Genomic DNA, 24,572 nt, shown 5'->3' with positions numbered 1-24,572 from the left:
TGATAAAGTTAGAGTTTACCTAGAAAATAGGGGCAAAAATGGGAATGTTGTTCCAAATTCTCTAGGTGCTAGAAACATTGGTTTACATTAGTAAGACAGCATCAGTTAAGCATGGTTAATTACAGGTTCCTCAGAAACTATATCCCTAAGTGCCAAGAGAAAGCCACAGACTGAATTACAGCAGTGTTGATACAAGTCTCAGCCGGGCAGCGAGGCTGCCTGGTGTGAATGGTATGCACAGAAAGTGAAAAGGGCTCAAATGCTCAGCTTTTGCTTCTGGACCAGAAAATATTATTTATGTTGATGGCATTTTCCTCTTCACTTGGAGTAGGAGCATTCACAAATATTAGCATCAGATGTAAACAAAGATCAAACCATTTAACTATTATTAAGGACTTAAATGTCATTTTTTTTGAACTGAGTAAAATATGCTAAAGTGCTTGTGTCCTCCCTTTTTTTCTTCTTCCAGCCTCCTTGTCTGTTTCTTCTTCTTTTATTTATTTTCTTTTTTCCTGTGCCCATCTGTAAGGTTTCAGTTTCCACCCTGTCTCCAGTTCTTTCCGTAATATGACATATCCGACATTAATGTGGCATTTTAGCTCCTATTTCAAAGACACTACCAGGGTCATTAGGATTCACACCCCTGAAAGCTTTTTTATCAAACAGGCTGTACATTCAGGGGTTGTGCACAGGACATTTTGCCAGTGTTACTGTACTGCTATATAGCAGGACAATTCCCATAATCTGGTACCTCGCAAGAGCCACACACATAAGCGGAGAGCAGATTTCCACCTCGAGAGGCTCCATATTTGCCATCCCTGCTGCATTGAAATAGACAGGTCTGATCCCAAAGAGCTCAGAATTGCAGATGGCTTGAACCCAACTCACCTAAACACTTGTCTAGACAAATGTGCTTTTAAAATTGAGTTAACAACTCTTAGCTTGGGCAGCATCTAATCCCAGTAAATTGTGTTAGCTAGCCTCATTAAAAACCAAGTTCATTTTAACCAGATAACACGCATCAAAATACAATTTGAAACAGGTAAACCTAGGTTTAAAACGTGTTACCTAGCCTGTGGTGTTCTCCAGAAGTACCTTCTTTCTGTTTTGGACTAGACACGGCCATCCATCTTGATGGGTTAAACTGATTTCTTTTTCAGCAACGTTGGTTCAGTGGAGTTAACAAGATCAAACGCTCTCAACGCTCATTAAGCTGCAGGCTAACGCATCTGCAGGCGTGTTGGCCAGCTGTGTTTTGGGGCACATGTGGGGAGAAGCCCAGCTTTCCACTTGAGAGCTGGGGTGCGTCCTGGGGGGGCAAGGCACCCTTGTCCCCCTGCTGCAGTGGCTCAGGGCGATGCCTCGGGCCAGAGCCTCGGGGCTGTTGGTGGAGGGAGGGAGGGATGGATGGATGGGGATGGGGATGGATGGAGGGATGGGGACGGATGGAGGGATGGGGACGGATGGATAGACGGAAGGAAGGAGGGAGAGAGGGAGGGATGGGGATGGATGGAGGGATCGGATGGATGGATAGAGGGAGGATTGGGGATGGAGGGAGGGATGGACGGGGCCCGGGGCCGGCCCGCTGTCTCCCCGTCTCTCCCCTTTCAGCCCCCGCTTCCCCTCCCGGCCGGCCCGGCCCGAGGACACCGCCCTGCAGCCCGGCTCATCCCGGCGGGGCTGGCCGCAGCCCGGCTCGGCCGCCTCCTCCCGGCCCCGGAGCGGGGCGCCCCTGCCCCGCCAGGCTCCGCCTTTCTCCTCCTCCTCCTCCTCCTCCACCTCCTCCTCCTCCTTTCTCTCCCGGCGCACCCCTCCCTCCCTGCTGCCTCCCTCCGTGCCCGCACCCGGCCGCACTCCCCGCTCCCCGCTCCCCTCCGCTCACTCCGCCTGCCCCCGGCTCCCCCCTCGGGCCGTGCCGGGGCAGCCCGGGGAGCGGGGCCGGCACCGCGCTATGAGCCCCGCGGCCGCTGCTGCTGCTCCCTAGGGCTCCGTCCCCGGGGGGACCGGGACCGGGTAGGGAGCTCCCCGGGCTAGGGGGCTCCCGGGGGGAGAGCGGGCAGGGGTCGTGCCGGCTGTGCCGGAGCCGGGACGGGGGTTGGCGAGGAGGGGGGTGCCCGCCGTGCGTGCCATGATCGGCTCGCAGTCCGCCGAGAAGCTCGGCAGGATGAAAAAGTTGCGGAGAACTTTGTCGGAGAGCTTCAGCCGCATAGGTGAGGGCCCGGAGGGGGGAGAGGGACCGGGGCCGGGCGGGGGAACGGGGGGGTGGTGGTGGTGGTGGTGGGATGGGTGTGGGGTGGTGGTGGGAGGATGGGGTGGTGGGATGGTGGTGGTGGTGGGATGGTGGTGGGGTGATGTTGGGGTGTTAGGGGAGGTCCTGGGGTGCCCACGGTGCTGAGGGGCTCCCCCGTGCACACCACTCCACCCGCGGGGGGCTCAGTGTGGAGTGGGGGGCTTTAGGGCCGTAACAGCCCCCCCAGGAAACGTTTCCTACAAGTAAGGCCCGGGGAACACCGGACGGTCCCTGGGCAGTGTGGAGCTGGAGCTGAGTTGGCCCGGCAGAGGGTAGGCTCCGTTGCCAAAGGGAAACCTTGAGAAAAAACGTGGGAAAGGGAGTTGTTTTTGTGGTGTTGTTGCAGGTCTGGTCATTTATTTTTGGTTCAGGCTGCGCATTCTTTTAAGTTGAGGCATGAGATGCTGAGGCAGATAATGCTGGAGCAGGGATTTGGGAGGCCAGACAAAAGAAGTCTGTCTGTCGGCTGGTGCTGAACCTCGTCGCGCTTTCGCCGGCGCAAAGCATCGTGAGGTAGCGTTATCTGAGCGCTGCCGAGCGTGGTACCTCCCAGTGTCACCGCCTCACGTTTGGCTTTGACAGCAGGTCGTTTTGCTCCAGGGTCTGTTCCTGAGAACAATGCCAAAGAGTTGCTCTGGTGGGCTTGGGCCGGTGTTTCTCATCGTTTCCAGGATGATGCTGGGCTTCATTCAGCGTTCAAAGCGTTAACACCAGCCACCAGCATCACCGTGCAGCTGGGCAGGGAGAGAGGGTAACCTGGGTGAGGTGTGAGGTAGCGGGAGAGCTGTGCTGGGAGGCAAGGCAGGGGCCAAAACAGATGAGGGGATGCAGCAGCCCCTGTCCTTGTAGTCCCACCAGAAGAGGAGCTGTCTGCAGCCCTCACCCCTCGGCTGTCCCATCAGGGCACCTTCCCTTGCAGTCGGTCAGGCTGTCGGACATGGCTCTACTTTCTGAGCTGCGTTGTCCCAGAGAGAGAAAAGGATGTGCCCAGAGCTCTGGCATTCAGTCCTCCCTCAACAGCCTCATCGAGGAGGCTTGTTAAAGTATGTGGGCACTGCAGCTTGGCACGTGTTGTGTGTGTGCTGCTCAGCCTCTAGCTTTTAGGGACTGCACACCTGGAGTGTAGAGGAGCATTAGAAATCAGCTATCTGTCTTCTTTTGTCTGATTGAAAGATGGTAATGACTGAAAGTTCATGTTTGTAAAAAAGAATTTCAAGGGTAAATGTCAAGTTTCAATTCTGAAGCGAATATTAAGTTGCAGTTCTGTATCTCTCTGTGCCCATATGAAAATAGCTTTCACCTCTAATCAATCTTATGTCATTTAAACACATTTTACAAGTTTGATTTAAAAGAGAGGAGTCAGGTGTTTGGTCTCTCACATGCTCGTGTGCCTGTACGCACACACAGACACTCCTGTACAGGGCTGTGGGCAGGTTTCAGTCAGGGGAAGTCATTAACAAAGGAAGGATTTTGAGTGCTACTTTATCATAGCAGTGACAGTCCCCTTAATGCCTTCTTAGCATCAAAACCTCTCTGTGTGTTAATTTCTGCACATTTTAGTGGCTTTGTTGGGTCATTGTCTCTCTTGTCATTTTCACAAATGAAACATTTTAGTTTCCTTGGGAGCTTTGGCCTGCTGGAGGTACACATGTTGTTACATTTTCCCTTTACCCTGGCTCTTTGTGCAGCACAGGAGCAGGGGAGGCTGCCTTGTTTGTTTGTTGTGGCTGTTTTGTCATTAAACTCAGCTGCTACCAGCACGACTGCTCCATCCTCAGATGTTCTAATAGTGGGGCCATCACACCAGGGATTGCATTGTGAGCAAAAACTCTAATTTATCAGTGTGAGATTTGGACCTAGTCCACTCCCTGATACCCACAGCCACAGATAAGCCCAAGCAAAGTCAGACTTTGTTTAAAACACTCTTAACTTGCATATCAGGAAATGCTCAGGTAAAACACATGCTCCACTTGTGTTTTGAAATGAAGGAGAGAAAACCAAAGCCTCATTAGGAAAGGTCTTCTGGCTTTTTGTTGCTCTGTTTTTACACCTCTTTTTGGCAATAAGGTGTTCCCTGGTGAGATCAGCAAATTACTGTGTTTGATCTTGAGTCTTGTCAGTCTTCAGTTACAATCAATTTTGTATCTATGATGATCTTTACACTTTTCCCTTTCTGCTGCAGTTGATATCTTTTCATAAGTTCAAGTACACAATAGCATTATGAACACAGTCACATAAGTGATACCAGAGTAACATGGTATTCAAGTCAAATTGTGAGCTGAACCTTCCCCTAGTGCAGCAGCACCAGGCATCCCCCAGTGTTAGCAGTATCTGAACTGCCAAACACAATTCCTCTAATGCTACAAGACCCCTTAATTTTGATCCTGATGTTACTGTTAGCTTCTTTGATAAGTGGAGTGGAAACGCATCCAAGTTGTCATTTGCAGTGTGTTTTTGCAAGGGCTTGTAAGTTAATACTCACTGAACTACTTTCAAGACCACTTTCTCCCCAGAAAGTACTCAAAGTACTCTATTTGAGAGGCTGTATCAGCAAGGAATTCAAAACTTGATTTTTTTTTTTTCTTTTCCCAGTGTGCAATGGTATGTAAGTTAAGTAACGTTTGAAGCTATTTCCCAAAAGAAGAAAAAAATGAAATGCGGTATGGATGTTCTGGTATTTCCCCCAGCATCTCTAGATAAAAGAGGAGGCAGACTTAAAACCAGCTTAGTTATCCCTGGGGCGCAGAAAGGAGCCATTATTTTGTACCAACGGTAGCCTCAAGCAGACTTGGCCCGTTTTCCTAACTGTGATCTGATACAGTTCAGCCACTGCATCCAGAAACTGGCAGAGGGTCATGAATTTGTCTGTATTGTATATCCTCATCCTGCACAATGATGCAGGCTGGCTGATCCAGACCATAGCTGTCAGAATTCCTAGCATGAAGACTGTTCATTTTGCTGTTTATGAGCTAAAAAAATATGATGTGTGAAATTGTCTACCTTTGAGCCTTCATCCCAAGGCTCAAAGTTAGACAATTGCCTTGTCAGTCCTATTTGCAAGTCTGGTAAAGCACAATATGACACCGTGGTGTGTTGGAAAAAATGCATGTGGCCTGTGGTGCTAAACTGAAGTCTATATTCTAAAATAGACAGGATGGCCTTTTATTGCAGAAATTACATGCTGACAGTTCCAGAAGAATTAACCTTCTTTGCAGCTAATGCACCATTTCTGCTGGCAGAAGTTTTCTGGTGTTACAAGGAGTATCTCTCTTAAAATTCAGCACGTCATGAAGAACTTGCAGTGCTAAGAATCCAAAAATGTACAGAACTCTTTTTATTGATACGTTTCCCTAACACAAACAGCCAAATTACTTTATAAATTCTACTTTCCTTGCTTACACACTGTTGTACGTGTACACAAACATATTATACTAAACATCAACCAACTTTCTGAGATTCATTTGACTCCCTGTTTTTTTAGCATTTAAACCTTTATTAGGTTTGGTTCTTAGTTTTACTCTTTGATAATTATGGAATGAAAATCAATAATGAGTAATTTTATGAAATTATCATCATCTTGTAGCTAGTTATGTAAAGAGTTCATAGCTATGCATTTGTAGAAGTTAATATAGTACCAAAATCATATTTTGAGATTTTTTCAGTTCATGGCATTTAACCTTTTTGTTTGTTTGTTTTGTTGTTTTTCTTTTTTTTTTCTTTTTTTTTTTTTTTTCTTATGCAATCTGTTTAGTCAAAAACTAACACCAGGGTTGAGAAAAAGGAAGCATTGCTGAAGGTTGTTCACAGTGCACTAAAAGTAGTCTGTGGCAGCTCTGAGCATCTATGTGCTGTTACTAGCTCCTCACTGATACAAAGGTTATCTCCACTAATCTCCCCTAATGTACACTTGCATAGCTGGCATACCTGAGATAATGAGAAGTGCATTTCTAAACAGTTTATTTTTTTTAATTGAGAGGCTTTTTTAACTTACAAAAAAGGATTGCATTAATGAGAAAACATGCTCATAATGTCATTAGTTGTTAGTAGTGTAAAATATGCTGCCTTGATTTTTTTTTTTTTTTTTTAAGATGCTATGTGAATTTAATAATTGTGTTGTTAAGCAGAATCTGATTAAATGAGGGGCTAGGACTCTCATTTTCTTATTTCTGAAGGTTCATTTATAAAAGCTGTTTTAGTCAAAGTTAGAAGTGAAAGTACAGACAAGCCAGAAATATGCAGTGGATCACAGATTCCCATTTCTTGTTCTGTTATGTTGTGAATTATGTTGGTTATCTGTTGTTTGGTTATTCCTGGAATGTTTTGGCCTTGTGAAAATCAGGAGTTTTCGTGAGGGACAAAAGCTTGTCAGCATGACCCAGGTGTATCATATTCCATATTTATAGCTTGTATGTCCTTGTGACCTGAGAAGTAAATAAAAAGATTAAAAATGTGTTCTTAAAAACTGGTTCATGTTTTTTTTTCCTCTTTCCTTTATGTCCCAACTCATATAATTTTGGGGTACTTGGGACTAACAGTCTGAAAATGTTTTGTCAGGCCTTTAAGACCTTAAAAATGAATTTCATGATAAAAATGTACAGTGTGTGCGCCTCAATCTTCTCAGCAAAATCTTTTTTTTTTTTTTTTTTTAATTTTTTGTTTCTGAACATGAAATCTGGAATCTAGATGAGTAATTGTAAAACAGTAATTTTCAGAGATTTTTTCAGAGATGGAGGAATACATTTGTCATGTCCCAAAGAAATGCCAATATGAAAGCAAACAAAGGCTGGAACATCTGTGCTTTCCTGTGCAAGGAAAACTGTGATTTGTAGCTTGCTGCCTGGGGCAGAGGTTGCAGAGCTGCAACACTTTCCTGCAGTGCTGTCCTGTGACAATGCAGAGCTCACCTGCCTCAGTTATCCCTGTGGTACAGCTGCTATGGTTTAGGGGTTTTATTTAATTTTAAGCTTTTGTTTCTGAAGACAGGGTTTGGAAGAGATGGTGGATTAGGAACTCAAGTGATTTGAAGGGAGAAGGAGCACCTGAAAAAGGAAAACTACTGAAGTCTAGATCCTTAAAGGTGCTGGGCACTGCTGAAATCAGTGAAATTTAGGTGTAAGAAATGTTATATTGCTCATGTGGTTAGGAGCTGTCTGGGTCTATGGTCATTCAGGTTACCTCCATCGAGTTGCAGACGTTCATTAATAAATGGAAAAGAAGTAGTGCAATCATCAGCTCAGTGGTTTGTCATATTTTAACTCTTCAAGAAAAGTCAACAAAGAGCAATTTCAGGGTGCAGTGCCCAGTCCCTGTGGTGGGCAGAGCAAAGAAAGATCTTCTGCCGTCTGAGTGATATGGTTCCAGTGGAGATTTGGAGAAGTTAAATTGTGTTCTCACTTCAGTAAAGATATCCAGTATGCTGAAGGAAAAAAAAGTTTCATCAGATTAATGCTTGCTACAACTTTAGAACTATTCATGTCTGTCTCGCTTCACCAGTTCATGTGATTTTCGTACGGTTTTCATGCTTCCTTTTTTGTTGATTTTGTGCTAGTTAATAGTGTAAGAAAGACAGAAATCTCATCTGTTTTGATGCAAGTCATGTGGTTTAAAGAAAAACACCAAAAGCCTGCTACAATTCATACTTCAATATGAAGATTCAGTACTTGACAAGCTGAATAGGCGTTTAGGTGTTTATTATGCTTTTGCTTTATGAAGTTCAGTCAGGCTCTCCATAAAATGCTCAGTAAGAATTAAAGAAACTTGTGGACTTTTACTTTCCATAACCTGGAAGGATAATATTTTTCATAAATATGTAAATTTAGTTTCTTGGAAACATGCTGTGCAGTCCTACATTCCATTTAGTTTCATATTTTGAGTATAAAATTGTTATTCATGCCAGCATGTTCTTTCATAGTATGACAGGAAAATGTTGCTCTGTTTTTCTCTTTCCTGGAGTTAGTTGTTTTGTGCTCATTGAAATGCAGTACAGATAACTTTCTTTTTCTTTTCCTTTTATTTTAAAGCCTTGAAGAAAGAAGATAGCAGCTTTGATGAGGTAGGTTAAATATCTGTGTACCTCACACAGTCCAAATCTGCCTTATTATTTCTCACTAGTGCTCAGAGACGCACAGACAGTAGTGTTACTACATGCATATGTGTTAATACATGCATATTGCTTGAACATGTTTTCATTTCCCAAATAACTACCAGATGAATTTGTTGGTTGAGGGCTCTGAATGGAATGCTTGTTTCCTTGAATATAATAAAACTGAAAAGTCATATGAATAGTGTTCGTGTAAAAAAAGTTACATACAGAGAAACGGTGCATGCCAAGCAAATACTTTATAGGACTTTAAGTACAGGAGTTCTTGGAGGTATGCAGACAATATAAAATGTAATTCTTGAGAGAATGCCATATAAAGTGCTGCTGCACTGTCTTCGTATTGAATATCTCAATTGAAATAGGTGCTGCTTGTGAAATTGAAACACACACACACAACCAACAGCTAACTGTAGTGGTAAAACTGATACTTGATTATTCCCTGCAGTTGTGTTTGGGGTCTGTCCTATCTGCAATACAACACGTGTTAATTTTTAAAATATGCTGCACACAGTTTGTGTTCGATTTATTTATGACAGGCTTTGAGAGGTTCAGGTTAGTGTTAGTTGTCCTGCAGCACAAGTTTGTGCAGGAACAGGTATAGGTCTTAGTGTGATGAGTTGTCAGTATTGAAGTCAGTGCTTGCCCTGTACTGCCCTCCACCACCTTAGCTGGAAACAAACAGTAATATTTTCAAGCGTTGATGTTGTACTTCTGGCCATTCCGTGTCCTCCTTGTTGGATGCAGTAAGCTTAAGTCTTGGCTGATTACAGCGAGATAGCTGGTGAGTAATGCCAGATTCTGAAATAAATGGTGATGTAATGCCCTTGATTCTGGATCAAATCAGACTTCATCTCTTTCTGAACAGATCACATGAAATTTTATACCCCTCTGCTGAAATTCACTAATAGCAATACAAATGTTTTAAACTTTTCTGGCATGTTGCAGAGTTTGAATACAGCTCAGCCCCTCTTATGTCTAGAGTGAAGATCCTGGAGTTGGACTGTGTCAGAAACCCTTGTTGTATGTCAGTGGTCCTGACACAGTTCTGCTACAGCACTGTTAGAACTTTTTAAAGTTATGACTGTTTTGATAAATGGTTGATAGGCTATGAATCCTTCTTTCACAAATCTGGTCTATTTTTGTTCAGTGCTTTCTTTATTCTGAATGCTTCAGTGTTATATCTGTGCTATAACTTACCCAATAAGTACCTTGTATTATATTTGATACAGAATTTGAAAGGATTTATAAAAATTTAAAAATGCTGTTTTACAAAGATGGCAATTCTTCTGTCTCTTCCCGTTCCACAGGGTTGTTTATCTACAGGTTGTATATGTTTTTTTTTTTTTTTTTTTTTTTTTTTTTTTTTTAACTTGGCTTTCTGTTTGAACAGGAGACAACTTGAATGTGCTTTCTATTTAAATTCAGGGGGGTGTGTGTGGGGGAAAAAATGTCAGATATGTTTTTAATGGAATCAGACATATTGTTCCTGTGACTTACTGCAGTGGTTGCAAGAGAATGCTAGTGGGAAAAATGCACAAAAGAATTTTCTTCCATCTCCTGTAAGAATGGAAGAGTTTGGTGTGATGTTAGTATCAGTCAGTTCCACAGTTTTAGGTGACACTTATTGGAAGGAAGAAACCTGGGCATAGTTTTTATATTGTTCTCATTAATCTCTTCAAATTAAATGAAGCAGTTCTTGGCAATCATGTAGCCTTAAGTACGAATCCAATGGACTGTACCATGTATCACTTAATTCCTTTCTTTTCAAACATTCTTCAAATCAGAAAATAAAACAGTCTTTAGTGACCGTAGTGTACTTGATTGTAGTTACATACTTCTAAGGGAGAGGGCACTTAACAAACAGAGAAGTGAGCACATTTGTTGGTCTCAGAAGGCTCTCCTGAAAAACGCTATTCAGACCATGGCATGATATAAAAGGAAAGAATTCTAGTCTTCTGGCTAGTATACCTAGTATTGGTATTGCCAGGAATGCAGTTATGAACAGAGTTGTGATGACAAGAAATGGGGATATCAGATGAAAAGGGGAGAGAGGAAGTAGTTATTTTGGTAGTGTTTTGTCTCAACTTTTTAGGCTTTATTATGAAAAATGGTATGGCCAATCAATCTCAATGGAGAAGGAGAATTCATGGTTTTAGCCATTCAAACTGTGACCAAAGCACCAGTAGCAAAAGCAGGCTATAAGGGACCTGAAATCTCTGAGGGGAGAGGGAAAATGGCATGAAGAAGACCTTTCTAGAGTTGCAAGGTCTGGGTTTGCTGGTAAGTCAGTTGTCAGATTATTCTGCATGTGTTATGTGTTGCATCAGGCTCTTACTTGTTTATCCTTAGGGATATGTGGAGGAAAAAAAGAGCTTGTTTAGAGGATCTTTTTATACCTACTTTACACTTGCATGCAGTAGTTCAGAAATGTATAACGCTGCAGGAAGTCTTTATTTTGAAGAGAAACTACTAAGAATTAAGATATCAAACATGGCAGGTAAGTGTGTCACATAATTGCTTTCTGTACGTTATGAAATTAATCTGTCTAGTAAATTAGGACCAAAAGAATCATCATGAACAACAAAGCCTACGAGTAAGATGCATGCCAGGATATAATTTTAGTTGTTCCTGAAGTGTTATAGTGATCTTTTCAGTGCGTTTAGTCCTGCCCATAAGCTTAGAGCACAGCAGTAGCACAAAGGAGTAGTGTAGGATTTGTCACTCTTTTGTACCTGCTTTTATGTTGCTTTGATTAAATTTCAAATGATAAGAAAAAAGAATGTATATGCTGCTAGCCTTTACTTCAGTCTGTGTAAACGGTTTAATTGATATGGAACTTCAAATCCATTTATATCCTATTTGCCTTCATTAGGATTTATGGCATCTTCCAGAGACTCCTGTGAATAAATGAGTGAGATACAGGCCACTTTTTATGTTGTTTTTAAATTTTGACTTTTCCCTTTTATCATACCAGTGCTTACTAATCACCTTTTGACAACTGGAACATTGGCTTGATCTAATACCTACTGAAGTCAGTGAGAAGTTCTCATTGTTTTCAGTTGTTTATGGATCAGATTCTTGCAGAATGAAATATCACAATTTGGGGGTGGGGTGTGCGGCACGTTCTTGCCTGTTTTCAGGGTTACTTTGAACAAGAGGAAGTAAGCAGAGTTTTTCTGTCTTCTTGTGTCCTGAAATACTGTTACCTGCTCTCTGAAGAAGGCCAAGTGCAAAAGATAGTTGTCCTATTTCCTGGAGCAACCTAACCTAAATCCAAGGATCTTCCCTTCTCTCTGAGTGCAGATTTTGGTACAGAAAGCATCTGTTTCATTCTTTCAGGCAAAACATTGAGATGGGATTATGTGCAATGTGCTGCCTCATTATCTACTCTGGATAGGAAGATATGAGGTAAACACCTACAAGGTGTAGTGCTACATGTAACAAGCCGTCTATAGACAAATGTTTGGCCTTCGAGTGAACCTTTTTTGTGTGTTTGTGTGTGTTCCACTAGTTTTCTCTGTTATAAGTAATAACTTCCAACTCTGCAGGATTATTTTGATGCTTGTGGACTTTTAGTATAACAAGAACTGTGGAATTTGGCCACTGTGTCTTATAAAGGTGCAACTACTTTCTTTTTCACTTGAATGTGATTGAGGCCAATTGTGTGTAGCTGAATTGCAGCATACTTGTTGGAGTGACACCCAGTGTTGATATTGTGACTAAGCCCATCACAACGCTTGTAACCTGTTCCTTTGCTTAGCTACTTGCACTTATGATTTATTTCTAAATTATTGTTAGTCTTGAGCTGTTCATTCTTGTTCTTCTGTTTGTTAGCAGTTTCTCTGAGCCCTTAAATTGTAATTTAAGACCTTTAGTCATATGTATGCACACTGGCTGAATTAACATCAACGTCATAATGAAATCAAAGTGAAATAATCTAAAGTCTCAGAATAATTTATGGGATTATTTTTTTTTATGTATTAAGTTGTATTGCTGTTGTTTAGCTATATTTTGTTCAGTTTCAAGAGCATATCAGAAAAGTAACTGTAGGGTCTCTTATGAAATGCTGTGATTGTGCCTGCCACATACATAATCCTTTCTGACTCCTCCCAGTAATTTTGAAGTTGGCCAGCACTGGCCTTCCAGATACTTGATGAAAAAGCATGTGAGTTGGCTGAGGGACAGAGATAAGAATCTCCTCTGACTGAAAGGCTGGAATGCAAGGTCATGTAAATATAAGAGAATCTGTGTGGAAGGGTTATGAATACTTGGACCTCAGTAAAATCCTTAGTACTCCTCCACTCCTCACTTCATTTGTAGTCTCCAGGCATGAGGAAACTGAACTTCATTTATTTAATTGTTTCATTCATGGAACAACTTCTGTGTTTTTGAAGTGGAAGTCTGTGAAAGGGGAAGGAGTTTTGCCAAATTGCTTCTTGGTTCTGCAATACGTTTGCTCTTGCAACCTCTCTTTCAACAAAACAAAAACAAAAAGGCTATTCCTTCTGTGTGATGTTGCCATTGAAAGTCTTAGTTTAAAAGACATCTATGCTTGAACCAGAAATCCTGAGTAGGGAACTTTTTGAATTAAAAGATTTAAAAGGAAGGATACAGCAGGAAAAAAAAGTAGAAAAGTAAGTAGAAAAAAAAGTAGAGGTCTGTAAAGAATAAACAAGAGTAATATGAATGCAGTAATGCAGGAAGCACATAATACAATATGTAACATAATACAATACCTAACACTTGTGCCATTTTTTCAATGTTTTCTTTATAGTAAGTAGCTTGAGAAAGCAGTGGATATTGGAAAGTATAGATATGGAATGATACCTTTGCCTTCTCCTCCTGCAGCAGGGAGCCTTCAACAGAGGTGGAGGAGAAAGAAATTTAGCCTTCTTGAGACTTAATGTTACTTTTTGTGGTATCTTGGAATAAGCATTAGCAGTTTCACACCTGGGAGACTTAAAAGTGTGAGGTTGGTGTGTGGCATCCATAGGGAAGAGCACGAGATACAAAGGATTCTGGAAAGCTGCTTGTTATTCCTCCTTCTTGGGTGGGGTAATTCCTTATTGCTCAAGGTACTGCAAAATCATTACAGCCATGCTTCTTGGTGACTGTTCACACTTAAGAATCAGTGGACTGGTGACTACTGAACTGATTTGTGTAGTGGAAAGTTCTAGAGAAGTGGTTAAAAGAAGTGTTTTGTGGGTAATGTTTAAGATTAGCCTGCAGACCTTTGGGGAGGGTGGAGGGAGGGCGTTATCAGCACTGAGAGCTGAGGTTTGGCATAGGGTGTATGATGACTCCCAGTGGCAGCTCACATCTGCATGGAGCAGAGGCAAGCAGGTAATAATATGGATAACAGTTATGATACGTGAATGAAGGCTGAGGGAAAAGATATTTGGAAAGAAGTGCTAGGAAAAAGAAACAACTATAAATAAATATGGAAAACAAATGGAAGTATAGGTGTCAAAGCAGTTTCTAAATAATAACTAGGGAGCTGGGTCAGAAATCTTCATCTGGTGGTTCACATTAGTTTGCCAAAGATGTACAGAGTTGATTGAAACATCCTGAGAGATGTCTGCTCAGACATACATCACAAAGTAAATGAGAGGAAATATAATTCCAGGCAGAAGATAAATTCACTAGCAGTAACTTCCAGGACTGAATTATCACTTGGGACATAACATAGACAAAAATTTTTTGGGGGGAAGAGGGAGGTAAAAGCTCAACAATCTGATGGTTCCTGTCTTTGTTTATGTAATGCTTGGATTCACAACAAGGTCTTTGTGTTGTTGAGATTTTTCCAGTCTTCCACCTTTGCGAGAGAGAATGGGTGGGGATGATGTCTCCAGGGCCTTTCCTTTACAAAGGAGATTTCCTGGGAAGTGATTTGGTTGGGTCTGTGTTCTTACCTCTCACAGCTCAACTTCTTACCTTCAGTACTGTTTGTGTACACTGCTGATGACCTGGTGTTGGTTCAGTGGCTCTCTAGAGAGAGAGGGCTCGAAGAGCAGCTTGCCCTGCAGATTTTCTCATTGTTGTTGCCATATGCTGGGCTTTAAGGCCATTCTAACAAAGTATGCATCTGAGTTGCGGATGGATGTTTAATATGACTATGTGTGGGTTTATAGCAGGACAGTATAAACACTTCAGTTCTTACAAAGATGTTCTCAGCTGCTTAAAGGGAATAATCCTTTCCTCTTGAAAACTGATAATATAATTAACAAATGTGCTTCAGGTGACCCTGAGGATGAAGAGAATGGATGGAAGACAGCAAACTTTCTACTGGAGTATGGCAGCTTCTTACTCAATTGGCTGTGAGAGATGTGCCTTTCATCACTTATAAAAATGCTTGTTTGTGAAACTTCCCATGGCTTAAAAAACAAACAAACAAGCAAACTTTGGAAAGCCTCACATAACTTCTCAGAGAACTACCAAAACTCCTTGTTCTGTATGACTATTTGAGATTCCTGTCGCTTCCCTGTGCTGTGTTGCATGTGGAAGAAAGGAGGGTTCTGGAAAACATGAGATGCCTCAGAAGCAGGCCTAGGTAACCACAGTGCAAACTAATAAGTAATTGGCAGATGGTAGAGAAGCAGCTGAGTAAAACTGACTGGAGCATGGCTGCTCCCTTGCATTCAGTTTCAAGGCTTTGAAGCAAAATCCGAGACGTTTGGAAGCTTTACAGTTTTACTTCATGGTGACTTTTTACTTAGAACAGGAGTTGACATTGGTGGGAAACCTGTGTTTGAAGAAATCAGAATTTGAGAACTTTTCTGTTGTGTTCAGGGGAGGATTTTCATCCGGGAGCAGCACTAAATCTGTTGATTGGCAAGCCACATGTTGAATTGTGCGTTCTTCTGCCTGTCGTGTTTGTTGACAGCACATCCAGTTGCATTTCAGAAAGTGTACGTTATTTACATTTTGTTTAAAAAAAAAAAAAAAGGCTAAGTCAACCATGAAACTGCTTACTCCCCTTCTCTGCTTTCCCTTCTCCTATGGGTATCAGATGGAGGAAGTGTTCTTGTCAACAGTTAATGTGTATGTGTCTTTTGCTTAATTCTTCTTTGGAAAAAGACGAGGCAAAAGATCAGAACTTGATATGAATCCATGCCTATGGCAGTGACCTGTGAGGATCTGTCCAAAATGCTGGCATGTAAGAGTTTTAACCTATGTTCTGGCCAGTTTGGAAATGTTTTAGATATCAGAAACATTATAAAATGAGTTGAGTTTCCAGGTCTACTTCTCTCACTTGGGCACATGTATTTGTGTGGGGGATGTTTCTGTGAATCAGACAAGTGGGTATATGTGTTCCAGAGACGTGGAGTCTGAGTGTAAGCTGCTATAATTTTGGTGAAGTGCACTTTTGTGTAAATCCTGCAGTTTATTTTCTTTGGATAGATGGTATGTAGTAATTTATTTGTTACTCTGCTTTGTTTTATCTACCAAACGGAGTACATTACATATGGGATCAGTAGCTTCTTGTTCTTGACCTTGCTGGGTAGTCTGAGTTGCAAAACAAGGAATAATTGTGTGTCCTTCTTGATGGTTCTCTTTCCTACTTTCCTTGTTCTTAGACTTTATTGCTTTTTTATTATTTCTTCAAGCCACAGTACTAGCAAACATGACTATATTTAAATGTTCTTCTCTTGAAAGAATCTAAATGAAAATAAATGGCTTCTGTCTTTTTTTTCTTTCCTAAGAAATTCTGTGTGTATGATGCCTCATCTGATATGTTACAGTGTCATCAATAACTGCGTATTTGCAGGATCCCATCCACAGTAATGAAGGTTCTGAGTTAATTGACATCTCTTGCTTATTTATGTGGAAGAAAGAAGAAGGGAGATTGCAGGTTATGCTTGTTTATTTAAGCAAAATATATTTTATGTGCACGATGCAATGTCATTTTGACGATGATAGTAAGGCCTAAAGAAATTGTCATTGCCCTACGCCTCTTTCTCTATTTATTCTAGTGTTTGTTTATCTCTTTCCTCTTCCAGCAAAGTTTTGTATTTCAGTGCCAGCTGCTAGTACTTCTTTTGCTTTTTCCAGGTACAGCAGTTTTCAAACTATATTTTGTGATTCAAATGTGAGTACTATAGGTTATTTAAATGTTAAATACTAGCAGTGATTTAATAACCACAGCTGAGAGTGAACACTGCTGAAAACTTAATGATAAAATATGGTGGCAAGACCACTGACAGGGCCTTGTAATGGTCATTATCAATAATTCTGATTAAGAGTTGGAATTGGGTTCTCCTGAGCTAGTTACTTCATCTGAATTAAGTTTCTCTGTAGGATCCAGATGTTAATTTTTTTCAGTCTTGAGAAATAGAAGCAAAGTTACTAGCCTTAGAAGCCATTCACTGTTGTGCAAGCCCAGCAAAACCAGTGGCTTACATAGATATCTGTATTTTTTTTCCTGCTGACATGCTCTGTAGAGCTTTTCTTTGTACGTGAACTTTTGAGTCTGATAACACACTATGCAAGATGATGTACTTCCATACATACGTGCTTGAGGACTTTTCCTCTTTCTGTTACAGTAAAATGTAATTCTTGTTACTGGTGGACTTTTAATTGTGCAGAATCATGGTCAGTACTAATTTTACCTTAATGGATTGTTTGTCTTCCTTTTCCTTCACTGGAACTGTTTCACTGGATCTGTGGCAAGCTGATCCTGAAACCATACCTGAGGCTGGCTTCATGCTGTTCTTGAACTTGTTTTCTGACTACAGTTTTGAAAATGTAACAGTCTCAGGAAATTTGTTTGAGGTCGCTTGCTGTTATTAGTTAGGTCAGAAATGCCCTTCAGCTTTGAAATCTGGAAGGCTTTCTGTTATCCTAAGGATGTTGCAAGAAGCAGTGTTGAGACTAGGAGACGTATTTTGGTTCATATTATTTTCTTAAGCTAATTCCCTCTCAGCAAAAGCATTTTTCCTCACTGTTTTGTTGGGCAGTTAGAGCGAACAGTTAGAAGAAGAATGTCTTGAAGCTGATGTAGTGTTTAGTCAGTATCCCCTTGTTTTTAATCTCCATCTCTTTATTAACATACAGTGATTTTTCCTGACAGAGAAACAAGATTTTTCACATTATTTTTGATAACTTTTTTTTTGTTTTGTTTTGTCAGAAGACTAGCTCCCTTCCCCCAACATGGGGCTGGTGTGTTAAACCACTTCTGTATCATTTGGAATTAACAGTTGTCTTCCTGTAACAGTTTCTGGCTTCATTTCACTTTAATTCACCCAGTACTGTGACCAAAACTGCATTATAGTCCAAAGACAGCGTCAGTAGCTCTTGGTTAAGTCATAAGACATATTTATGCTTCTTGGATTTCTTCTGTGTTTATTTTTCCCCTTCTGTTTTGTGCCTGATTTTGTTTATGGCTTAGTCTCAGAGTGTAATTATCAGTATTCACCATTTATCTTTCTTCTTGTTGGTCTTGTTCTTAGACTGGAACAGTTTCCTTGTCTGCGGTGACAGGGCTGCTACTGAAGTGCTTGCCAGTTGTAGAGGCAGCTGCAGGCAGCACGGGAGCACAGCCAGAGGTGGGACCACGCATCCCAAACACAGCAGGCAGGGAGAGCAGGGGAGCACCTGCAGGTTGCCTGTGGCCGTGGGGCAGTGGCAGAAGTGATGGTGGCTCCCATTTATTTATTAGCTTTCTGGGCAGACTTATCAAATGATCTCCAACTTGCACTGCTTTGCTAATGCCAATTACTGATGCAGTTTTACAGTTACAATAGTAATCTATACTTGTTCAAAAAAAAATAAATAAATATAGCTTATCCATGCAAAGCATGATGCCACTTTGATTCATCAAATTAATCATTCTTAGTTTCTTTAGATATGCAAAATGTCTCATGATTGCAGGTTTGCTCTGTCTGGAGGAAAAAAAAAAAAAGTCTCTATATACATATATAAAAAGAAATTACCAGTTAGAAACAGGATGTTACAGACTTCTCATGCTGACCTTGGAGATGCACAGAATTCCAGAAACCAGAGAAGAACATCTGGAGAAATACTTGAGAGGCTTTATTTATTTATTTATTAGTGCAGCATGGTTCAGTTAAATGTGAGGCATCTGGCCATTGTCAAGTAGTGATAGAAGCTCAGAGAAGATGAAGGGATATACTCAATTTGCTTGCTCTTTGAAAGGTATACTGTAACACTTCAGACGTTTTCTGTTCAACTCAGTAAGAAAATGATATTTTTGTCTTTGAAACCAAAGTTTGAAGTAAGCAAGCAGTTACAAATTAGACTAAGTACATGTATTTCTTATATCTCAAGAACAGTTATTTTGAGTGTTGTGGAGAGAATATTTAATCATGCGTTATATTTGGACATAAGATAGTGTTCAAGCTTATTTGAACCCAAAGTGATGATACTTAGCAAAATACTGTATCAAAAGTAAAAATCTAAGTTACTGTTAAGAAAAATGATTCTTGTATATTTGAACACCCTTGCTGGGGAAGCTCTTTTTCTGAAAGTTGTTTTCTGCATTAATATCAGCAATGTTCTAATTGAGATACTGGTAGGTTTAGTGTAAATACTAATATTATTTAAGTCTTCCATAAGTGTGGTGGGAATAACATGGATTTTTACAGTTGAAGTGATCTTTCATTTTGGTGTTACCGGTCAAGCTTCAGGCAGGACACCTATTTGAATCTATGCTTATAGAACCTGGCAGAGCTCATGAGTATGTTTAATGCTCACTGATAAGTTGGTGAGTCCAAGGAGGGATTTCAAGAGGTTGCTAGGGTTCAGTGATGATGTAAGACTTTGGAGCAGATGTTCTGCTGTGAGTGAGTCCTCATTGTGGAAAATTGTGTGAATCCTGTTTATTTTATTGTCAGAGTTTGGAAGAATGCCATGACTATCTTCCTTGCTGACTTTCTATCTCTTGTGAAGAATGCAGAGAGGAGGCCTCTTGGAGGGGAAGGCAAAATCTGATTTTCTTTTTCTTTTGCCAAAGAACGTAAATGGAATTAGAGTTATTTAGTGGGAAACTATTAATTATAGTCAGTGTGTTTCTTAGCTTTCTTCAAAATTTAAAACATGGATAGCCAATCAGTGATACAGGCAGGAATTAGATTGAACTTCAGTGAGTTGCAACCCCCCTGTTTAACTCCAGGACCATACAACATGTGCTCATGGTCCATTGGTCTATCAGTAATGCCATGAACCATTCCCAGGGAAAGTAACATCGACAATAAATCCCACATGCATCCATTGCAGCCTTTAACTGGGTACAAGATAAAATCCAGACCAGGGAAAAGAAGTGACTCTGTCTCTAAGACCAGTCAACGCTGTTTCCTAAAAATGATTATGTTGGGTACCAACCAGGTAGAGAGCAGCTTTTCAGAAAAAGCCCTGGGGGTCCTGTTGGACACCAATCTGAATATGAGCCATCAATGTGCCTGTGCTGTGAAGGCGTCTAACGATATCCTGGGCTGCAGCAGGATGACAGTTGCCAGCAGGTGAAGGGAGGTGACTCTTCCCCTTTATTCAGCCCTAGTGAGGCCACACCTGGAATGCTGGGTCCATTTCTGGGCTCTCCAGTACATGGGCATGGACCTACTGGAGAGAGTCCAGCAAAGGGACACAAAAATGGTTGAGTTAGTGGAGCATTCATCCTGTAAGGAAAGGACGAGAGAGCTGGGACTGCTTAGCATGCAGAAGAGAGAGGTCAGGGAGGATCTTAACGTATATAAATACCTGAAGGAAGGGTACAAAGAAGATGGAGCCAGGCTGTTTTTGGTGGTGCTTAGTGACAGGGCAAGAGACGATGGGCACAAACTGAAACACAAGGGGTGCTGTCTGAACGTCAGTATTGTAAGGGTGGCAGAGCACTGGCACAGGTTGCCCAGAGATGTCTTGGAGTCTCCATCCTTGGAGCAGAAGGAGATTGGAAGGCACTCCAGAGGTCCCTTCCAACCTCAACCATTCTGTGATTCATGCGCTTTATTGCAAGTTTCTTTCTGCAATCTGTTTGAAGCTTTTTGCGTCACTTGTATCACAAGCAATTGACTTTTAGTTATGTTGTATATAAACACCAATGGTATTTTAAATGTTTTTGCGAGGAGAGGTGATCTGCTTCAGATGTAATTCCATACAGTGCATTGCAAGCTTTTGTGGTCCGAGTTCTATAAAGAATGTCAGAGGTACTGTTTCAAAGCTATTGTTTATGAAAGCTTAAAAGAAATCCAGATGTGAAGGTTCTGCATTTGTAATGAAAAGCTTTTCTTTAGAAGCCCATTCCTATCCATCGCTCATCTGTCTAAAGTACCTTTGGAAAAATCCCATTTCTTTCCTTCCCGAAGCGTCTAACACTTGATACTCTAGAGTAAACAACACAGAGCTTTGTCAAATGAGGGGAATTCTACACCATATCTTGATTTTTCTCTTTTTAAAGGACACTTTTAAAACTGGGGGAAGGACAGTGCTAAAGGAAAGCAAACAACTTTCTTTATGTCATGATCAGTAGTGGTTTTAGGCAGTATGGAGGAGGGGGGAGATACTGATGTTAGTTTGTGTTTTTTCCTCTGTAAACCTAAAGGAAGGGGGAATATCCCATTACGTTTATTACTTACTGCACGTGTTTGTTTTCCTCAGTTTTCTAATTTAGTTGCTCTTCAGATGTGTTTCATCCTCTTCACAAATGCACATAGTGTGGAGCTCTAAGAAGTGAGTCTGGACCGGTTGAAACCTCTAAATTCTTGATCTGAAGTGTGGTCATAACACGCTTCCTGTGGTGAATGTCTCTGTTTATAGGCTTGCTCCTGAATGTTTCTGGTGTTGGAACTGGCATTAGTATTAAGAAATATCATATGGAAAATAGTCATGGAAATGGAATGTGACCAGAATTTCTCATTACATCTTACTGGATGTCAGAAGGTCTCCTAGTTGTCATTCCTGGCTTTAGTGCTTGAGGGTCTTACCTCTGATTTATAGGAAGGAGTCTGAGAGCTGTTGATGATAATGGGGTTATATTCCTAACGGGAAGGGTAATATTGTACCTATAATTTATTTGTTGTTGTTGTTTAGGCATAAAGCTGCCACCAACAAAGCACAGCTGAACGACTTGCATTTTTGAATGTGTGGCATACCTGTATTTCAGTTTTCTGTCTGGAATGGGCATGTGATCACATACATAACTTAAGGTGTAAACAGCTTCATATTACCTTTCCTTCATTTGTCTGGAATTGCTCCTGTACGTGCTCTTGTTGTGGAGCACCTGCCATTCTGTAATAGCAGGACAGCTTACATCCTGCAAACTTGTTCATGAAGCTCTGTCTTGATCACCATACTTCTTCAATAGAAGAGTTCAAAAGATTGTGCTCATTATGCTAAAAATAAAAAATAAAATAAAAATGGCACCCCTAGGCTCCTGCATGATCAAACTTGGGGAAGTTTTAAAACCGGGCCATGATTAATTGTACAGTAAAACAGAATTATTAATTTATGTTTTTAAGAGAAGGGACTAAATTATGTTCACCCTCTCTGTACAGTTTTGGAAAAGAGAAATATTCATTAATAAACAACATGACTGTAATTAATTAATGATCCCCTGGAGAGGGTTTGCTCCCAGAGTAGCTAATTACTGTGTAAAATACTAAAAAATTAATCCCAAAGCACATCGTGAAAAATCAGCCATGGGTTAGTGAATTGTGGTGATGGAAACAGATTGTTTTTTTTGTCTCAATGGCTAAAGTTAACAACTGAGACAAATGATGAAATGCAAAACAAAACTCCAGTGTTTAGGTGCATTTTGGCATTCCTAATTAATGAGCTTTTAGCTGTGTCACTAAAAATAGCATAAATATCTTAGTAGAATTAGTGTGAGTTATCACAGAATCATCTAGGTTGGAAGAGACCTCAAGATCATCGTGTCCAACCTCTGACCTAACACTAACAAGTCCTCCACTAAACCATATCACTAAGCATTACATATAAAAGTCTTTTAAAGACCTCCAGGGATGGTGACTCCACCACTTCCCCGGGCAGCCTGTTCCAATGCCTCACAACACTTTCAGTAAAGAAGTTCTTCTTAATATCCAACCTAGAATACCCCCGGCACAACTTTAGCCCGTTCCCCCTCGTCCTGTCATCAGACACATGGGAGATTAGACCAACCCCCACCTCACTACAGCCTCCTTTAATGTACTTACAGAGAGCGATAAGGTTGCCCTTGAGCCTCCTTTTCTCCAGGCTGAACAACTCCAGCTCCCTCAGCCGCTCCTCGTAGGACTTGTTCTCCAGGCCCCTCACCAGCTTCATCCCCCTTCTCTGACTTGCTTGAGCACCTCCATGTCCTTCTTGTAGCGAGGGGCCCAAAACTGAACACAGTACTCGAGGTGCAGCCTCACCAGAGCCGAGTACAGTACGATCACCTCCCTAGCCCTGCTGGTCACGCTGTTTCTTATGCAAGCCAGGATGGTGTTGGCCTTCTTGGCCACCTGAGCACACTGCTGGCTCATATGCAGCTGAATATCAACCAATACTCCCAGGTTCTTCTCTGCCTGGCAGATTATATAAACCTATCTTTTTTATTACTTGTGGAAGATCTAGACAGGTCCTAAATGTTAGAGTCCTCAGCTTCATCATTCCCTACTTTTTCTGTTATCTGTCTTCAATATTCTGCTGGGTCTGTTAGTTTTCTCCTTTTTCAGAAAGAATTTGTTTTATTTATTTATTTTTTTGAAATTGTTCACAAAAATGAATTTCAGAAGCTTACTGTCCTATTAACCTAGATGGTTCCATCAATTTAGGTACCTTTTAATGAACAGGTCATTGTGTGTTTCTCAGTTGGCAACTGAGGTAGATTTTGCAACTGGCTTCCTAATTTCTTAGTACATTTTTTGCAAAGAATTAAATTCAGTCTGCTTTGTGCCTCAAGAGCTTCAGTGATTTCCAGGGAAATACATGAATATATCAAAAACTTGAGCAGTTGTAGAATCAAAGCCTTGATTTGTAAAATGGTACTTAGTAAGAAAAACAGGCACAAGGTAGTAATTTTTTCTGTTGAAAACAATGGTTATTGCTCAGATAAATGTTAGCAGCATTGATTGATTGCTGACAAGAGGTGTAGAAGTGATTAACATGACAATGTATAAATCACGCCATAAATATTTTTGTCCCTTGCAACTGCAGCAGGCATATAAACTTGACTTTCCGGTATTTTGTAATGTGCTTTATGAAAGAAACACTTTCTTTTTCCTTTGGAGAGAAAGTTAGAATTATTTCATACTTAAGTTTTCCTTGTGAAGCCTCTAATTCTACTTCAGCCTAGTTGATGAATCTTTTGTACAGTTTTAAGTGAAGCTTTGATGCATGCGTAGATACCTCCCCTTCTTCCTTTCCTTTCTTGCTCCTAAATATTATTGTGTGGCTTTACTATGAACAAATGAACTGTTTTCCTAGACTTCTTTTCAGTAAATGAGTTTTCTCACTCTGCAGCCTATTTATAAGTCTATATATGTTACATACATATATCATTCTCTCTGTAGACTAATAAACTGCAGTGAGAAATGTATAATAAACTATATACATTATATAATTTATATTTTGTATATTATATAATATATAACATATATTATGAAATAACCTGTTATAAATAAGTATGTTTAAGAGGTAACTAAGGACATCAGAAATATTTATAGTGTGACTTTCAATCTTTATAGGTAATGATTTAGAAACACTCAGTTCTCAAATATAAGTGAAAAATGGTCATAGGTTCTAAGCCTATTCAAACTATTATTTTTTTCCTGGGGATGAATGCTTGTACAAAATAAAGTAATAGTTGTCTGTAAAGTGATGTATTCAAACTACAGATTTCCGTGTTTGGCAGGTTGGGTCTTGATTTGGGCATTTCATCCTGCCTTTATCTGTTATACATATTCTGTATAAACTTTACCATCTGTATGCTTGATGTAAATCACTTTCCTCACATTGACTGGAAGGATTTGGGAGGGGAAGCTGGCAGTTACACTGCTGGTGTATTCTCAGCTTTTATAGATAGGAGGCATGCTGCCCAGCTCCTTCTCTGTTTCCACCTTGAGGCTCTGAAGGAGTTGGGGAGGTGACAGCAGAGGGAGTCATAAGTGATTTTCTTCTGCATACCTATAGAGAAGGGGTCACCATTTTATTCTTTGCTCTCATTGTCTCTGGTACTCTCAGGTGCCT

At 40.8% G+C, this 24,572-nt stretch overlaps 1 protein-coding gene across 1 annotated transcript in view; it reads left to right on the top strand.

Moving 5' to 3' along the window:
- Positions 1–1,784: 1,784 nt before the first annotated feature.
- CDK14 (cyclin dependent kinase 14) overlaps positions 1,785–24,572 on the top strand; it is a 335,682-nt gene continuing 312,894 nt past the window's right edge. The window contains exons 1-2 of the mRNA XM_038173994.2: positions 1,785–2,210; positions 8,311–8,342. Coding sequence (XP_038029922.2) covers positions 2,129–2,210; positions 8,311–8,342 — 114 coding nt within the window. The 5' untranslated portion in view covers positions 1,785–2,128. The remainder of the gene's footprint in view (positions 2,211–8,310; positions 8,343–24,572) is intronic.

Source organism: Anas platyrhynchos, chromosome 2, assembly GCF_047663525.1.
Source record: "Anas platyrhynchos isolate ZD024472 breed Pekin duck chromosome 2, IASCAAS_PekinDuck_T2T, whole genome shotgun sequence".
Lineage (NCBI taxonomy): Eukaryota > Metazoa > Chordata > Aves > Anseriformes > Anatidae > Anas > Anas platyrhynchos.
This window is presented reverse-complemented; position numbering and strand designations above follow the sequence as displayed.